General features: G+C 37.3%; 1 protein-coding gene across 6 annotated transcripts in view; it reads left to right on the top strand.

Annotated features, from left to right (window-relative positions):
- Positions 1–20,097, top strand: part of ARHGAP32 (Rho GTPase activating protein 32) — a 296,673-nt gene that overhangs the window by 211,164 nt on the left and 65,412 nt on the right. For all 6 annotated transcript variants that reach the window (XM_032356447.1, XM_032356450.1, XM_032356448.1 and 3 more), the window contains one exon: positions 18,161–18,242. In XM_032356447.1, the coding sequence (XP_032212338.1) occupies positions 18,161–18,242 (82 nt within the window). The remainder of the gene's footprint in view (positions 1–18,160; positions 18,243–20,097) is intronic.

The raw sequence follows: 20,097 nt of genomic DNA, 5'->3' as shown, positions 1-20,097 counted from the left end.
TGTCTTAATTTGCAAATAAAGTCCAACTTACAGCATTTACTAATATATTTAAGGGTGTTACACTGCTGTCTTCATTCTTCTGTTACAAGTAATTCCTTCCTTTAGCACTGATTTTCAATCTTTAGTGCACTTAAAAATCACCAGGGAATCTTGTTAAAATGTCAAGTCCCAGGACCTAAGCCCAGAAATTCTGTCTCAGTGGTTGTGGTACCTTATTTTTATCTATGTCATTCTGGCCCAGGTATTCCTCAGACAGCTCTTCTAGAAGCAGTGCTTACTTTGTACTGTAGGTAAGCTCTGCTAATCATCTGGTGGTTGATAAAGATGAGCATTTTGCCAAGTTTTAGTCTGTGTATTGTTTTAGACCATAATTTAGCTGTGGGAACAGAAGGATTAGTTCATCCATGTGTTTTAATTATACCGTGACTCTGTTTCTTTTCTTAAACTTCTGGGAGTAGGAAGTGTGAAATTATATTAACTATAGTAATTTGAAATTCTGAAATCTGTTTTTAGTTTGTTTCCTAAAGTATATATTGAATCTTTTACCTTTGTTTTACCATAGAATGTACTTAAGCAAACCCCCCCAAGACCCCAAAAAATAAAAAACCTAAAACTAAACAAAAAAAAACCCCACAATTTTTTTTTTCTCATTTTTTAAACTAAATGTCACCAGCTTTTGTGCCTGGCTCTAGACCCTTGTTGGACATATGAGGTAGAGTATTTGGGGAGCCCTTTTTCTTAGGTAAGAGACATAATACATATACAAAGATAATTGTTATTATCTTTCAGGATTATTTGTTTGTGTAGGCAGTTTCTCAGAGTTTTATCTGGGAGCTGCTAGGATCAGAATGACTTGAGAAGTATCTTAAAGCTGGGTATTACCAATCAGAATTTTGGGGGCTGGAGACAGGATTCTGAATTTTATCAAGTTCTTCAGATAATTATTAAACACAAAATGTGATAACCAGGGAGCAGTTTCCATTATTTATCCTGTGCACAGATAAAAGAATAAATTAAACACAGTTTAACAAATGTTCTCTTTTCCACCCAGGAAATCTTATTTATTTATTTATTTATTTATTTATTTATTTGTCAGAGAGAGAGAGGAAGTGAGAGCGAGCACAGGCAGACAGAATGGCAGGCAGAGACAGAGGGAGAAGCAGGCTCCCTGCCGAGCAAGGAGCCCCACGTGGGACTCGATCCCAGGATGCTGGGATCATGACCTGAGCCAAAGGCAGCTGCTTAACCAACTGAGCCACCCAGGCATCCCCAAGGAAATCTTTCTTGAAACACATTTGGGATGCACTTAATGGATAGAATACCACTTAGAGATTGACTGAATTTTATACAGCTCAATTCTCTTAGTTCTTCACAAGATGGTAAAGGATCAGCTTTTTAATTTTTCATAGTTGCCTTAGAATGTCCTGCTAGTGTCTTTGTGTACAAATATGAGAGAAGCAGTTCTTGAACAATAACAATGTCCTTACCTCAGGAGTTTCATTTAATTATAAATAACTTATTTTCAGAAAAGTATTATTTATCCAAAGGGAAGATATTTGGAAGCCTGTCCCTTATAGTAGTTTAGTGAAGGAAGGAAGTTTACCTGCTCATTTATTTAAAAAAAAAAAAAAAGTATATTTATTTATGGGATCCAAAGCTGTGCCTTTTTCCTTACTTACTGTTATATGGGACACCATATTTCTTCTCTAGTTAAGGTTTGGGAGATCATGTAAATCTTCATCTGTAATGTTAAATAACTTTAAGGAAAGGGAGTTTGTGATACTACAAATAAAAGCAGTTGTAACACTTCTTCATTGCTTCCTTAGTGTGCTGTTCTAAGTGCTTTGCATTGACCTTTAATTCTTACAGCTCTGTAGAGAAGGGGCTATTATCTCGTACCGATGAAAAACTTAAGTGTAGGGGGTAAAACAAGTAGCCCATTGTTATTCTGCTGTTTAATATCAGAGCTTAGATCAAATCCTAGGTATTCTGGGCAAAGAAGAGATCATAGTAGTAATTTAATGAACCAGTAGTGGCTTGTACTTGTTGACTTGTATGCATAATAGATTTCTACAGTAGAAAAAATGAGAGTAGATCATCTCTTCTTAACCTGTCATTTAAAAATTGCAGAAATCTAGAGACGAAAGATTTAGATAAATTGTTCTGATTCACAAAGACAGTATGTAATGGTATAGCCAGGACAGTACACAAGCTTGCTGAGTTCCAATTCTGTATTATTTTTGCCCCTTGGATCATAAAAAGATGAAAATTTTCTTAAATTATTTTTTGTATTTCTTGTTGCTGTTTTTATTTTTCTTGTTAGTGCAATTGGCATTAGCAACTGCCATTGATAGTTGTTTCTTGATATCCTTTTGCTAATTTATAACATCAGAGTATGTCCTATCAAATGATATTTAAACATTCAGTTTCATGGAAATTATTGGCAAAATGGCTTAGAGCAGTAGTTCTTAACCTTGTCAAACTCTTCACACCCTCATTATAATAGATATTTTCTAAAATCCTTCTGTATGATTTCTAACATGACATTTACAAATGATGTAACCACCTACAAACAATTTCAGAAAAGGAAAAATCATTTTCACATGTAATATAGAAGAAATACAAATATGTATTTAAAGTATATACATATATCCTTGAAATGTAAATATTGGGAGCAACTCCATGAGAATCTTTTATTCTAAATGTAGTCCATGGACTAGCAAGATTAACATCAGTCAGCAGATACAATAAAATCTACTTAGAATAACATCAAAAATAAGAAACACTTGGTGATATATCTGAAAAAAATATGAAAGATCTCTGTACTGAAAACTGTAAAATATTTTTGAGAAAAGTCAAAGAATATCCAAAAAAAAAAGAAAAAAAAAAGGAGAGCTACACCCTGTGTGTGGATTGGAAGTCTTTACATTGTTAAGATGTCTTTATTCTCCACAGAGATCCCAGTCAAAATCTTGGCAAAATTTTTTATAGAAATTGATAAGCAAATTAATCCAAATGAAAATGCAAAGGAGCTAGACTAGAATAGACAAGATAAATTTGGAAAAGAACTAAGTTGGAGAGCTAGCATTAATTGATTTGAAGACTTACTGTTAAGGTACTATATCAAGAGGGTATGTTATTAATGGAAGGCAGACGAATAGAATAATAGAATAGAATAGAGGCCAGAAATAGACCCATACATATACATGGACGAATGATTTTCAACAAAGATTCAAATCAATTCAGTGAAGAGCACATGGTCTGTTTTACATATGGTACCAGAACAAATGGATGTTCATACACAACCATTATAAAACAAAACAAAAAACCTTTGATTTGTTTTTTAAATCATCTGTAAAGACCCAAAATGGATCACATACCCAAATATAAACTAAATGCTGCTTGAAGAAAACATAGAGGAAATTTTTGTGACGTCGGGCTGGGCAGAGATTTCTTAAATACAATATGAAACAAACAATTCATAAGATAAATTGAATTTCATCAATCTTAGAAACTTCTCTTTGAAAAACATCACCCATAAGACAACAAAAATAAAGCTATAGACTGGGAAAAAAATATTGGCAATGATTATATCTGAGAAAGGACTTGTATTCAGAAGGTATTCAATGGGTAACAGAGCTCAATTTTAAAAGGAGGCAAAGATTGAAACTTCTCCAAAAGGATATATGTCAGATAAACACGGAAAGACATGCCCAGTATCATTTATTAGAGAAATGCAAAATAAGATATCGCTATGTACTTATTAGAATGGTGACACTGTGGAGGGATTGAAACACACAGGGTTGGTGAGAATGTGAGATGCTACAATTTGGAAAACAGTCTGTCAGCTTCTGGAGTTAAATAGACACCTGCCACTGGTCCACGCATTGCACTCCTAGGTCATTACCCAAGAGGAAAAGAAAGCCGACGTCCAAATGAAAACTCATATATGAGTGTTCATAGCAGCCATATGTATAATAGCCCCAAACTGGAAACATTTTACCAACAAATAAATGATTAATGGATAAACAAATGGTGCTGTCTATACAACAGAATAATGCTGGGATAAAAAAGGAATGAGTTACCGATACATACACCAACACTAGTGATCCTCAAAATAATTACGCTGAGTGGAAGAAAACACAACAAAGAGTACATTCTTTCTTGGAGGAGTCAAGAAGGCGGAGAAGTAGCAGGCTGAGACTACATCAGCTAGCAGGAGATCAGCTAGATAGCTTATCTAAAGATTGCAAACACCTGCAAATCCATAGGCAGATCGAAGAGAAGAACAGCAATTCTGAAAACAGAAAAACAACCACTTTCTGAAAGGTAGGACCGGCGGAGAAGTGAATCCAAAGTGACGGGAAAATAGACCCCGGGGGGAGGGGCCGGCTCCCGGCAAGCGGCGGAGCAACAGCGCACAAAATCAGGACTTTTAAAAGTCTGTTCCGCTGAGGGAAATTGCTCCAGAGGCTAAACCGGGACGAAGCCCATGCGGGGTCAGCGTGGCCTCAGGTCCCGCAGGGTCACAGAAGGATCGGGGGTGTCTGAGTGTCGCAGAGCTTGCAGGTATTGGAACAGGAAAGCCGGCTACAGAGACAGAGCCGACAGTAAGAAGATCACAGCTCGGGGTTACCTTGAACTGGTCGCAGGCTCGGTGAGCTCGGAGCGCAGCCAGAGGTCAGGCAGACGGGAGTAACTGGGCGCTGTTCTCTGAGGGCGCACTGAGGAGTGGGGCCCCGGGCTCTCGGCTCCTCCGGGCCGGAGACCGGGAGGCCGCCATTTGTATTCCCATCCTCCGGAACTCTACGGAAAGTGCTCAGGGAACAAAAGCTCCTGAAAGCAAACCCGAGCGGATTACTCACCACGGCCCCTGGTAAGGGCGGTGCAATTCCGCCTGGGACAAAGACACTTGAGAATCACTAGACCAGGCCCCTCCCCCAGAAGATCAACAAGAAATCCAGTCAAGACCAAGTTCACCTACCAAGGAGTGCGGTTTCAATACCAAGGAGAGCAGCAGAATTCCAGAGGGGGAGAAAGCAAAGCACGGAATTCATGGCTTTCTCCCTGTGATTTTCTTTTTTTTTTTTTTTCCCTGTGATTTTTTTAGTCTTGCAGTTAATTTAATTTTTTTCTTTTTCATTTTATTTCTCTTCTTCTGCTAAATTTTTTTTAACTTTTACTCTTTTCTTTTTTAACGTTTTTTAACTAGTTTATCTAACATATATTTTTCCTTTTTATATTTTTCTTTATTCATTTTCTTTTTTTAAATTCTTTTCTTTATTTATTTTTCTTTTTTTTCCTTTCTTTCTTTTTGAACCTCTTTTTATCCCCTTTCTCCCCCCTCATGATTTGGGATCTCTTCTGATTTGGTTAAAGCATATTGTCCTGGGGTTGTTGCCACCCTTTTAGTATTTTACTTGCTCCTTCATATACTCTTATCTGGACAAAATGACAAGGCGGAAAAATTCACCACAGAAAAAAGAACAAGAGGCAGTACCGAAGGCTAGGGACCTAATCAATACAGACATTGGTAATATGTCAGATCTAGAGTTCAGAATGACAATTCTCAAGGTTCTAACCGGGCTCGAAAAAGGCATGGGGGATATTAGAGAAACCCTCTCAGGATATATAAAAGCCCTTTCTGGAGAAATAAAAGAACTAAAATATAACCAAGTTGAAATCAAAAAAGCTATTAATGAGGTGCAATAAAAAATGGAGGCTCTCACTGCTAGGATAAATGAGGCAGAAGAAAGAATTAGTGATATAGAAGACCAAATGATAGAGAATAAAGAAGCTGAGCAAAAGAGGGACAAACAGCTACTGGACCACGAGGGGAGAATTCGAGAGATAAGTGACACCATAAGACGAAACAACATTAGAATAATTGGGATTCCAGAAGAAGAAGAAAGAGAGAGGGGAGCAGAAGGTATACTGGAGAGAATTATTGGGGAGAATTTCCCCAATATGGCAAAGGGAACGGGCATCAAAATTCAGGAGGTTCAGAGAATTCCCCTCAAAATCAGTAAGAATAAGCCCACACCCCGTCACCTAATAGTAAAATTTACAAGTCTCAGTGACAGAGAAAATCCTGAAAGCAGCCCGGGAAAAGAAGTCTGTAACATACAATGGTAAAAATATTAGATTGGCAGCTGACTTATCCACAGAGACCTGGCAGGCCAGAAAGAGCTGGCATGATATTTTCAGAGCACTAAACGAGAAAAACATGAAGCCAAGAATACTATATCCAGCTAGGCTATCACTGAAAATAGAAGGAGAGATTAAAAGCTTCCAGGACAAACAAAAACTGAAAGAATTTGCAAACACCAAACCAGCTCTACAGGAAATATTGAAAGGAGTCCTCTAAGCAAAGAGAGAGCCTACAAGTGGTAGATCAGTAAGGAACAGAGACAATATACAGTAACAGTCACCTTACAGGCGATACAATGGCACTAAATTCATATCTCTCAATAGTTACCCTGAATGTTAATGGGCTAAATGCCCCAATCAAAAGACACAGGGTATCAGAATGGATAAAAAAACAAAACCCATCTATATGTTGCCTCCAAGAAACTCATTTTAAGCCTGAAGACACCTCCAGATTTAAAGTGAGGGGGTGGAAAAGAATTTACCATGCTAATGGACATCAGAAGAAAGCAGGAGTGGCAATCCTTATATCAGATCAATTAGATTTTAAGCCAAAGACTATAATAAGAGATGAGGAAGGACACTATATCATACTCAAAGGGTCTGTCCAACAAGAAGATCTAACAATTTTAAATATCTATGGCCCCAACGTGGGAGCAACCAACTATATAAACCAATTAATAACAAAATCAAAGAAACACATCAACAATAATACAATAATAGTAGGGGACTTTAACACTCCCCTCACTGAAATGGACAGATCATCCAAGCAAAAGATCAGCAAGGAAATAAAGGCCTTAAACGACACACTGGACCAGATGGACATCACAGATATATTCAGAACATTTCATCCCAAAGCAAGAGAATACACATTCTTCTCTAGTGCACATGGAACATTCTCCAGAATAGATCACATCCTCGGTCCTAAATCAGGACTCAACCGGTATCAAAAGATTGGGATCATTCCCTGCATATTTTCAGACCACAATGCTCTGAAGTTAGAACTCAACCACAAGAGGAAGTTTGGAAAGAACCCAAATACATGGAGACTAAACAGCATCCTTCTAAAGAATGAATGGGTCAACCGTGAAATTAAAGAAGAATTGAAAAAAATCATGGAAACAAATGATAATGAAAATACAATGGTTCAAAATCTGTGGGACACAACAAAGGCAGTCCTGAGAGGAAAATATATAGTGGTACAAGCCTTCCTCAAGAAACAAGAAAGGTCTCAGGTACACAACCTAACCCTACACTTAAAGGAGCTGGAGAAAGAACAAGAAAGAAACCCTAAGCCCAGCAGGAGAAGAGAAATCATAAAGATCAGAGCAGAAATCAATGAAATAGAAACCAAAAAGACAATAGAGCAAATCAGCGAAACTAGGAGCTGGTTCCTTGAAAGAATTAATAAAATTGATAAACCCCTGGCCCGACTTATCAAAAAGAAAAGAGAAAGGACCCAAATAAATAAAATCATGAATGAAAGAGGAGAGATCACAACTAACACCAAAGAAATACAAACTATTATAAGAACATATTATGAGCAACTCTACGCCAACAAATTTGACAATCTGGAAGAAATGGATGCATTCCTAGAAACATATAAACTACCACAACTGAACCAGGAAGAAGTAGAAAGCCTGAACAGACCCAAAACCAGTAAGGATATTGAAACAGTCATTAAAAATCTCCAAACAAACAAAAGCCCAGGGCCAGACGGCTTCCCGGGGGAGTTCTACCAAACATTTAAAGAAGAACTAATTCCTATTCTCCTGAAACTGTTCCAAAAAATAGCAATGGAAGGAAAACTTCCAAAGTCATTTTATGAGGCCAGCATCACCTTGATCCCCAAACCAGACAAGGATCCCATCAAAAAAGAGAGCTATAGACCAATATCCTTGATGAACACAGATGCGAAAATTCTCACCAAAATACTAGCCAATAGGATTCAACAGTACATTAAAAGGATTATTCACCACGACCAAGTGGGATTTATTCCAGGGCTGCAAGGTTGGTTCAACATTCGCAAATCAGTCAATGTGATACAACACATCAATAAAAGAAAGAACAAGAACCATATGATACTCTCAGTAGATGCTGAAAAAGCATTGGACAAAGTACAGCATCCCTTCCTGATCAAAACTCTTCAAAGTGTAGGGATAGAGGGCACATACCTCAATATCATCAAAGCCATCTATGAAAAACCCACCACAAATATCGTTCTCAATGGAGAAAAACTGAAAGCTTTTCCACTAAGGTCCGGAACATGGCAGGGATATCCATTATCACCACTGCTATTCAACATAGTACTAGAAGTCCTAGCCTCAGCATTCAGACAACAAAAGGAAATTAAAGGCATCCAAATCGGCAAAGAAGAAGTCAAATTATCACTCTTTGCAGATGATATGATACTATATGTGGAAAACCCAAAAGACTCCACTCCAAAACTGCTAGAAGTTGTACAGGAATTCAGTAAAGTGTCAGGATATAAAATCAATGCACAGAAATCAGTTGCATTTCTCTACACCACCAACAAGACAGAAGAAAGAGAAATTAAGGAGTCAATCCCATTTACAATTGCACCACAAACCATAAGATACCTAGGAATAAACCTAATCAAAGAGGCACAGAATCTATACTCAGAAAACTATAAAGTACTCATGAAAGAAATTGAGGAAGACACAAAGAAATGGAAAAATGTTCCATGCTCCTGGATTGGAAGAATAAATATTGTGAAAATGTCTATGCTACCTAAAGCAATCTACACATTTAATGCAATTCCTATCAAAGTACCATCCATCTTTTTCAAAGAAATGGAACAAATAATGCTAAAATTTATATGGAACCAGAAAAGACCTCGAATAGCCAAAGGGATATTGAAAAAGAAAGCCAAAGTTGGTGGCATCACAATTCCGGACTTCAAGCTCTATTATAAAGCTGTCATCATCAAGACAGCATGGTACTGGCACAAAAACAGACACATAGATCAATGGAACAGAATAGAGAGCCCAGAAATAGACCCTCAACTCTATGGTCAACTAATCTTTGACAAAGCAGGAAAGAATGTCCAATGGAAAAAAGACAGCCTCTTCAATAAATGGTGCTGGGAAAATTGGACAGCCACATGCAGAAAAATGAAATTGGACCATTTCCTTACACCACACACAAAAATAGACTCAAAATGGTTGAAGGACCTCAATGTGAGAAAGGAATCCATCAAAATCCTTGAGGAGAACACAGGCAGCAACCTCTTCGACCTCAACCGCAGCAACATCTTCCTAGGAACATCGCCAGAGGCAAGGGAAGCAAGGGCAAAAATGAACTATTGGGATTTCATCAAGATCAAAAGCTTTTCCACAGCAAAGGAAACAGTTAACAAAATCAAAAGACAACTGACAGAATGGGAGAAGATATTTGCAAACGACATATCAGATAAAGGACTAGTGTCCAAAATCTATAAAGAACTTAGCAAACTCAACACCCAAAGAACAAATAATCCAATCAAGAAATGGGCAGAGAGCATGAACAGACATTTCTGAAAAGAAGACATCCAGATGGCCAACAGACACATGAAAAAGTGCTCCATATCACTCGGCATCAGGGAAATACAAATCAAAACCACAGTGAGATATCACCTCACACCAGTCAGAATGGCTAAAATCAACAAGTCAGGAAATGACAGATGCTGGCGAGGATTCAGAGAAAGGGGAACCCTCCTACACTGTTGGTGGGAATGCAAGCTGGTGCAGCTACTCTGGAAAACAGCATGGAGGTTCCTCAAAATGTTGAAAATAGAACTGCCCTATGACCCAGCAATTGCACTACTGGGTATTTACCCTAAAGATACAAACATAGTGATCCAAAGGGGCACGTGCACCCGAATGTTTATAGCAGCAATGTCCACAATAGCCAAACTATGGAAAGAACCTAGATGTCCATCAACAGATGAATGGATAAAGAAGAAGTGGTATATATACACAATGGAATACTATGCAGCCATCAAAAGAAGTGAAATCTTGCCATTTGTGACAACATGGATGGAACTAGAGCGTATCATGCTTAGCGAAATAAGTCAAGCAGAGAAAGACAACTATCATATGATCTCCCTGATATGAGGAAGTGGTGATGCAACATGGGGGCTTAAGTGGGTAGGAGAAGAATCAATGAAACAAGATAGGATTGGGAGGTAGACAAACCATAAGTGACTCTTAATCTTACAAAACAAACTGAGGGTTGCTGGGGGGAGGGGGGTTGGGAGAAGGAGGGGTGGGGTTATGGACATTGGGGAGGGTATGTGCTTTGGTGAGTGCTGATTCACAGACCTGTACCCCTGGGGATAAAAATACATGTTTATAAAAAATAAAAAATCTAATAAAAAAAAAAATTGGCCTTGCCAGACCTTGATTTGGAACTTCTAGCCTCCAGAGCTATGACAATAAATTTCTGTTGTTTACATTAAAAAAAAAAAAAAGAATACATTCTTTTTTGACTCCATTCAAATAAAATTGTAGGAAATGCAAAGTAATGTTTAGTGATGCAAAGTAGATCAGTGGTTGCCTGGTGAGCAGGGATAGTGGTTGGGCAGGGAGAGGGAGAGATTACAAAGAGATAAAAGGAAACTTTTGGGGGTTGATGAATATATTCAGAATTTTTTTTTTTTTTTTAGATTTTTGAAAGATTTTTACTTATTTATTTATTGGACACAGAGAGAGTACAAGCAGGGGGAGCCACAGGCAGAGGGAGAAGCAGGCTTCCCACTGAGCAGGGAGCCTGATGTGGGGCTTGATCCCAGGACCCTGAGATCGTGACCTGAGCTGAAGACAGATGCTTAACTGACTAAGCCACCCAGGTGTCCCAAATACATTCAGAATCTTGATTGTAGTTATAGTTTTACAGGTGTCAGAACTTACCAAATGTATATATTAAATATGTAGCAGTTTATTGTCAATTATAGCTCAGTCATATTGGGAAGAAAAAAACTGGAGAAACATCTTTGACTTAATTTTTTTGTATTCAACCCAGTTGATAGTTTCTTTCACTTCTTACCTCTGTGCCCCTACATTTGTATATGCTCCTTAATTCTTCATGCCATTTTGATACTATACATTATTATCTCTTTTCTAGTTTGCAGATTCCTAAAATGTGCTTCTGCTTCTTGTCATCACCCCTTCCTCCTACCCTAAAAGGTATACACTGCTATTAGATTTTTCTTACTAAAACATACCTGTTCTGCCCCTCTTCTGCTCACAGTTTGTCACTTTCATTTAATAAAGAAGAAAAACTTCAACCTTTTTTGTCATGATGTGTGAGAACATCCATGATTTCTGACCCTGTTTTACTTCTCCAGTCTTACTTACCGCTACTCTTTTTTTATAAACTCAGTTTCCAGATACATTTAACCATCATCCCTCCTTCCCTCATTACACAGGTTGCTCTTTTCATCTACTTGTTCTACACTTACAGTGCCTTCTCTACTCTCATCTTACTCCTGCTAAGGGGGAAAAGTAAGGTAGAGTCATTAAAATTTTAAACCAACTGTAATTTTATTTGATATGTAATTGAGCTAATGGGGAAAATTAATCTCATTTGTTAGTTACGGTATAATTAGCAGTTGTGCTCAATATTATCATTCCATTGGCCCCTCCAATTTCTGCCATTACCTTGCTTTTTTTTTTAATAAATTAATTACTTTATTTTCAGAAAAACAATATTCGTTATTTTTTCACCACACCCAGTGCTCCATGCAATCCGTGTCCTCCATAATACCCACCACCCGGTACCCCAACCTCCCACCCCCCCGCCACTTCAAACCCCTCAGATGAGAGACTATGGACTCCGAAAAACATTACCTTGCTTTTTTTTTTACCAAGACTGGGTTCTAGGGCCATCATTATTACATTGACTCATCACAGGTATGTGCCCTGTTTCTTCTCTTGCTTCACTAGTGGTTTCTGTTTGGCTTAATGCAAGAATAGACATTTTATTACTCCTCTTACTTAAGATCTCATCACTATTTTCTTTCTTTCTTTCTTTCTTTCTTTCTTTCTTTCTTTCTTTCTTTCTTTCTTTCTTTCTTTCTTTCATACTTTCTTCCCTCAATAGAAGTGACAAGATAGTCTTAGTGTTTCTCTGTCTCTTCAGTCTTCTTTTTTACGGCACATCCTCCTCTAGCAGATCCTTGAAAGTTTGGGGTCAAACTGCCTTCTCATTCTGTGCTCTTTCTCTTAAACTATCTTATTTACTCTTTCAGCTTTAAATTCAATATTATTTGCTCATCTCCCAGATTTGTACCCTGATTCCTGACTTTATTTTTTTAAGGTTTTATTTATTTGGGAGAGAATAAGTGAGCGAGAGAGTGCGAGCACACACTACCAAGGAGAGGGGCAGAAGGAGAAGCAGATTCCCTGCTGTGTGGGGCTGAATCCCAGGACCCTGAGACCATAACCTGAGCCAAAGGCAGGTGCTTAACCGACTGAGCCACATAGGCACCCCTCCTGAGTTTGTTTCTCAGTTTCAAGCCTTAAATCCTACTGGAAGACTAATGTTTTTAACAGTACAAATTAAGGAGCTGGCATTTAAGTTTAAGAGACAGTGTAAACAAGGCAAAAAACCCAGAAGCAATGTGGTGTTTCTTGGGACATAAAGGTGGGGAGACACAATTAGGAATATCTCAAAGAACCAGTGCAAAAATTATTGGATGGAACCAGGAACTGGGAAGTCAGGAATTGAGGGAATTTGCTTACAGTTTTAACTCCTTTCTGTGTAGTAGCAGCAGCTGCTGCTCCTTTGTCTCATCCTTCTCCTTTTTTTGAAAACTACTTTCTAGTTCTAGCAACTTGGAGGTAATTAAAGATTCAGACCTAGTTCCAAAATCTTAAGATATGGACTAATTGACTCATGAACTTATGGTATGATTAACTGTGACTGGGATGGTGTTGGCAGGGGCACGTAGCCTGGACTGGACAGAGATCCTAAGACGGAGTGAGTTCTCAAAGAATATTTGGGGAGTGGGAAGAAGATAATTGACATTTCAAGGTGGGAAAGCATGAATTTGTCTTGTTTGAATATCCTGAGATTTTTCTTTAGCAATACAGAGGCATGCAGATAGGGTGGTATGTTGATTTATTTTGGAGAGGGCTGTTAGATTGGTTTGGCAGAAGGTTAGTATTACGAGGAAATTAAGGGTGCTGATATTTTTTAAAGTACAAATGATCAATCACAGGGTTCACACTAGGTAGCAAAAAAAAGCGATTGGAAGGGGACTAAGTATCCTAATGGGGAAATATATGAAGGGAAGGGGATGCAGTACCTCCGAATTTGACCTTCATTTGTCATGGAATATATGAATCCTAGAGGCCTGGGAGGAGAGGAAGTTGTAGTCTGAAAATGAAAAATTGGAAACTCTCTGAGGCCGTTTCATAGTAGTTGTTCCAGTTGATGAAAAATCTGTGGCATGTCTCTGGAAGTTAAGAGCATTACTTTACTACGCTTAATAAAAAACATATTTTGTTATGCTAACAGTTCCAGAGTTTCACTAGCTATTAATTACATAAATCAACCACTAGAATAGGAAGTTTAAAAAATCAGTGATAAGCACATTGTTGTTGTATTGAAATTTCCTTTATATGTTGATTAGTTCCTCAGAGAAACCACAGTTAGGACTAGGCTCCATTGGTAAAAACAATGACTTTTTTCAGTTCCCGCCGTTATCAAAGTTCCAGCCTTACCTTATTGCAGTAGTGCCTTATCTAACATTTCCTTGCTGTTGTACCAAAATATTTTTTCAGTACATTCACTTTTGTATCCAGACTTATTTTACAGTTTGAGCCGATCCTCAAGGTAGAAGATGGTTCAAAGAATCAGATTGGAGTCTTACATTTAGATCTGTCCTTCTTCACTCGCAGTGAGGTTGCTGTACACTTGTCAGGCTGCTTGAAACCTACTCCTAGGACTGTTAGAGTTAGGATTGGTCCCGGACCGAGTATATAGGTTTGGATTAGTGGTGAGTGAGCCAGAGCAAGTTGTGAATTTTTTTGGAATGCTGTAGCACAATTGGGAAACACAGTTGCAATTAAGAAATAAAGCATGTGAGTTTACAAGTCAGTGAATTGTATTAAAAATAAAGGTAGTAAACACTTTATTTGTAATTATTTTACTATATTTTGCTGTTATCTGTGCTGTTGAATAATTTCCATCTAGTGTTCTTTAAGGCATAAAATACTACATAACAGGCCACCCTGTGTTTCTTTTGAGCTCTGCATTCAGCTGTGCCATGCTGCTGGCTTGAAATCAGCCATGGTAGGGGAGCATTTATACCACGGACTCTGGCAAATCTACAAATCAAGGCCTTTCCTCCTGAAGGACCAGGTGTTCAACATTTACCAGCACACTGTGGCATACATAGTAGTCTTCTCTTATCCGTGGGGGTACCTTCCAAGACCCCCAGAGAATGCCCCAAACTATGGATAGTACTGAACATTATATCTACTGTGTTTGTCCTCTACATATATACATACCTATGATAAAGTTCCTAAATTAGGCACAGTAAGAGAGTTACAAAAATAATAATAAAATAGAACAATTATAAAAATATAGTAAAAGTTATGTGAATGGGATCTCTCTCTCAAAATATGTTAGTGTACTGTACTCATCCTTCTTGTGATGATGTGAGGTGATAAAATGCCTATGTGATGAGATGAAGTGAGGCAAATTCGGTAGGTATTGTGATGTAAGGTTAGGCTGCCATTGACCTTCTGACAACGCGTGGGAAGGAGGATCGTCTGCTTCCAGACCATGGTTGACCGTGGGTAACTGAAACAGAAGGCAGAACCTATGGGTAAGGGTAGAATGGTCAACTGTAACAGTACTTCTTGCTTTTTCTCACTTTATCTCAAAGATTTGGGGGAAAACTACCAAATCGAAAATCTTTTTTCCTTCCTGGAATCTCATCCCTGACTTCTTGCAGCCTTATCTTTAAGGTTTTTTCTTCTTTTACTATATTTTTATTCTATTCTATTCTGTTCTTTTCTATTCTATTCTATTCCTATGTGTTTTTACCCATTCCTCTTCCCTATGGGCTCTAGATGTTGGTCTTTTCTCTCTCTTCCATCTTACTGCTATAGGTGAATCTCATTTTGATTTCTGCCAATATACCCAATTTCCCTCTCCCTTCTCAGCTGTATAAATTAGAGCTTTAGAAATTGTCACTGCTGGCAGAAAGAATATATGAAATGGGATGACATAGCTCATAGATCATAGTGCCAGAGTTCCTGTCACTTTTAACATTTGACATTTTGTGTTTATCAGGATTGTTTATATTTCATGAAATATTAGCTTAAGCATGAGTCAGAAAAGTAAGTGCTCATTAACTGTATTTTTAGAGTTAGTTATATTCTCTTTTTCATCCTTGTGTATATTTTCAACAGAACACAGCCTCATTTTGTTTGTAATGGAAATTTTATAATACAAAAACAGAATTTATTCACTAATTTATAGAATCAACTCTTCCAACTAAAAGGCTTATTAACAGGAGTGCTTTTGGTTTTGAGAAACAGAAAAGTGAACAGAAAAAGTGGCTGATGGTCACTGTTGAGTTAGCAACTTAAAGATGCTAGACAGAAATTTCTAAGATTCTCTTGATCTTTCTTTTAAGGTCAACTCATGGTTCCTACAGATCTAATACCTGCATCACAGCAGGACGAGGGAGCTGGAACAGTAGCAGTAGAGCTGTCTGTGCATGTGCTCTGGCTACATCCAGATGCAAGGAGCCTGGGCACTGAATAAATAGTTTATCTAATAGTAATATTATACTTTATGCTAATAGTAATATTATACTTTATAGTAGTGATATTATACTTTATGTTAAAGGAAGACAGGTGAGCAGGGATTGGAGACAGGCCTTAAGTGAAGTTACCATGGACTGCTACATAGTACACAATGTCATGTTCACTCATATATCTGAACCTAATGCACTGAGACATATTTAAAATGTGCAAATGTAACTAATATGTGATACAGTTGTCCAAAGAAGTTCATTATAGTTTGTTCAGTCTAGGAAGTGATGGAAAACTAGTTTTATTTGATGAAAGGTATTCGAGTATAGAAAATAGTGCTTTCACCCAAATCATTGTGGTAGCTAATATTATTCCCATTTTTACAAAGTAGGAAACTGAGACAGATGTTAATTGGTTTGCTCCAGATCACAGAGCTTAGTAAATGGGCAGGCCAAGTTTAGAACCTGGTGATTTCTCTCTAGAAAATGTTTATAAATCAAAATTAATTCTTATTTTATGGGAAAAATGATATTTGATAGGGAAGGAACTCAAGTCCACACATGGACAAGGTAGTAAGTGTTATGTATCGTCCATTTAATGGTGAAGCCTGAGCCCGCTAGGCTTCGGGGAGCCAGTGCATAGGACACTAACACTTAGTGCATGCTTACTATATGCGTTTAGCTTATACTGATCCAACTAATTCTTACAACAACCCTTGTGAACTAGGTACTGTTACTGTGTTTAGATGAAGAAACTGAAAACAGAGAGGCTTCATCACAAACCTGACCTTGTAAGCAGCAGACCTAGAACTGACCCAGAACTGAACCATTAACTCTTACCATTGAAGCTACACATTGGCCATGACACCATCCACCCTCTCACAATAACTGATTTGTGTAAGAGAGAATGAGGAGGATTTCTCAAGATGATTCTTACCTGGTTCTTTCTAATTGATCTCGGAAGAATTTCTACTCTTTTATCTACATAGGATGTTGAATAAAATATGGTATGAAATTTCACCAGTAAAACAAACACTTAAAGCTGCATTTTGGAAAGCAATATATAGGGACTTTAAGAATCCCAAATTCAAATATCTTTTCAACAGACCTGATAACATGTTAGTAGCCCCTTTTCAGCTCATGATAACTGGTTACATCTTCATAATTTTAAGAACTACCATGGAATATCGATCCAGAAATTGGAATAAGAATGCAGCAAATACATATGTGAAAATAATCCCACACAGATGGAAGTTATACAGCTCAGAACTTCATGATGAGTCATAACTTTTGGAAGACCATTCCATTCTTCCCGAGTCTGTCAACAGAGGGATGTAAAAAGTGATGTAGTTTTCATGTTCAGCGTTAACATCTGTTGCATGGTAGCCTGATTATATTCCTATCTAAGGAAACATCTATAAATATTGGCAGAGATCTCCTTTTTACTTTTGTTTCGAGGCTGTTTATCTCTGTATTCTATTGGCTCTGCAGTGTATCTCTGTGTAATTTGGGTGGTCTGTGGTGAGCTCAGTATCTCCCTAATACAACTCCTTAGGATTCTATACCTAACGTCAGGAGCGATTCTGCCACCAGGTCAGAGTGGTGTGTTTTTGGAGCCGGAGTCCGTCATTACCACCGAGATTGTTGTTTCCTTCTCTTTTGCTTTCCCACATATTTATACACTACTAGCAAGAGTAAATATCAGGATTTTAAATGAGTGATTGTTTCACCGGTTTATTTTAGCCCTGTCATTTTTCATGAAACCTGTGAGAGAATGAAGAGAAAATTCACCCACAAAAAAGTTGGAATGTGATTTATTGTTGACTTTTTTCTTTATATTATATAGAAGACAATAAATATAAAAGTTGGCCATAGATACAACGATACAACTAGGTTGAAATTTCAGCAAGTTTTTAGAGGTAGAAATTGTAGTACTGCTTGTATAGCTTGATATCAGACTAAATATTTTAATTTGTATAAAGAAAGTTTGAGAAATTAAAAGCTAAAACTGAAGAAGCAGACTTGGATATTTGGACTAATAATACACCGCTCTGTATACACATAGCAACAGATTGTTTTATTATTTGTTTGTGTAATTGGTATCATCTGTGATTTAGAGTCTTGGAATAACAGAATCCTTTGGGAGGGACTGTGGAGTACATTACTGGAATGGAATTGGCAGTGTTCACATACTGTTCTGTGCTCTGGTTTAGAATTCTCTTTGCTGCTTTTCTTCCTTAGGTGGGACTCTTCCCTGGACACTGTGTTGAGTTAATTAATCAGAAAGTTCCCCAGTCAGTGACCAACTCAGTGCCAAAACCAGGTGAGTACACTTTTTCATTAGTGTGGTTATCTTATCAACTGTTAAAAGAAACAGATTTTCTCTTTTTGGTAAATACATAGCTTGTTTTGCTGTTCTTTCCATTTATTGATACAATATGCATCCTTAATTTTATGTGGTTTTGATTTTTAATATATTATTTCTCTATTGATGATTTCACAAAGGTGCATTTGACATTTTAGATAATTTCAAAGAACTACTTGGTCCATTAGGTTTTGTCATTATTTGTTTTGTATTATAGTAGGAATGTAGCTTATTAATGAGCACAGTGATTGAAGAAAAATAACAAGTTTAAAGAATTCACAGAGATGGTATGATTCGATGAAAATTAATAAATTAAAGAGAATGTATGTTTTTTCGATGACTATGAATATCAAAGGTATTTTATTTTTTTAAACTGTTTTAAACAGCGTTTTCATTACTTAGTGTATTCACAGTGCTGTGTAAATATGTGGACTGTTTTATGAATAAGTAAAGCTGTGTCTCAGGGGGTGGAAATCAAGAAAATGGAAGTTTCTGTTTTTATTGGGGTGATTTATTCTAGGCAAATTCTATAGAATACTTAGCCTGGAAGTTTTTAGTGTGATACAAATTTTTTAAAGGAACACAACACAGACTGAAAGACTTTGGAGGGAAGAGGAAGTAATCAAACTTATTTCTCCCCACTCTCATTATTCCTTGCCTTTCTCCACCCTTCTCCCTACTCTGCCCCAGTAGAAGAAAAAGAAAAGATTTCTGGGCCTCGGAATTTATTTGGACTGTTTCCCATAAGGTGTTTTCTAGTGTTAGGACCTATGTGTGAGAATTAGGAGGAAAAAATCTTATTATTTTCCCACCTCTGTTCCTAAAGTATATGTCACACTATCTTTGCTTATAGTGTTTGGGTAAAGTAAAGGGCAATAACCCCTTTTGAAGCTTATTTCTTCACAGAAATTTAGGAATTGTAACATTTTAGGCAGACTACCTTTAATGTTTAGTAGAGAAAAATTGTTCTCTGCAGTTCTACTCGAGGCAGGATTCTTAGTCTCTTTTCAAGACATTTTTATCCTCTGTTAAATCTCCCTTCTTTGGGTAAACACTATTTTAAAAAACTTTCTCAGTGGGTACTTGCTCAGTAAATGGTCACTAGCGGTTGCAATGACTATAGGCTTCTTTTCTAAAATACGGCGTTATTAACTTAAAAAAAAAAAAAATCCCATACCCATTAGCAGACAGTGTCCCAGCCTGTCCCTGCTCCCCAGCCTAAGCAGCCACTAGTTTACTTTCTGTGTCTATAGATTTCCCTTTTCTGGACACTTCTTATAAATGGAATCGTACAATACATGGTCTTTTGTTATTAGCTTCTTTGACGTAGGATAGTGTTCTCAAGGTTTAGCCATGTATCAGAATTTAATTCTTTTCATGGCTAAATAATATTCCATTGTAGGAGTCTGCTATACTTTATCAACTCATTTTTTAGTCACTTCCATTTTTGGCTATGAATAATGCCTTTATGAACACTGATATGCAAGTTTTTTTGTAGATAAATATTTTTATCTCTCACGCATGTATTTAGGAATGAAATTGCTGGGTCACATGGTAGCTCTGTGCTTAACCTTTTGAAGAACTGACAGACTGCTTTACAAAGTAACTCACCATTATACAATACCCCTGGCAGTATAGGAGAGTTTCAGATGCTGATATCCTTGTTATTGTGTTTTTGATTGTTGCCATCTTAGTGGTAATGAAGTGGTATATCTTTATGAGTTTGATTTGCCTTTTCCTGATGACTAATAATGTTGAGTATCTTTACATGTGTTTATTAGTCATTTGTGTGTTTTTGAAGAAATATCTATTC

Source organism: Mustela erminea, chromosome 9 (assembly GCF_009829155.1).
Source record: "Mustela erminea isolate mMusErm1 chromosome 9, mMusErm1.Pri, whole genome shotgun sequence".
Taxonomy (NCBI): Eukaryota; Metazoa; Chordata; class Mammalia; order Carnivora; family Mustelidae; genus Mustela; species Mustela erminea.
The sequence above is the reverse complement of the archived record's forward strand: the minus strand, read 5'-3'. Positions and strand labels throughout refer to the sequence as shown.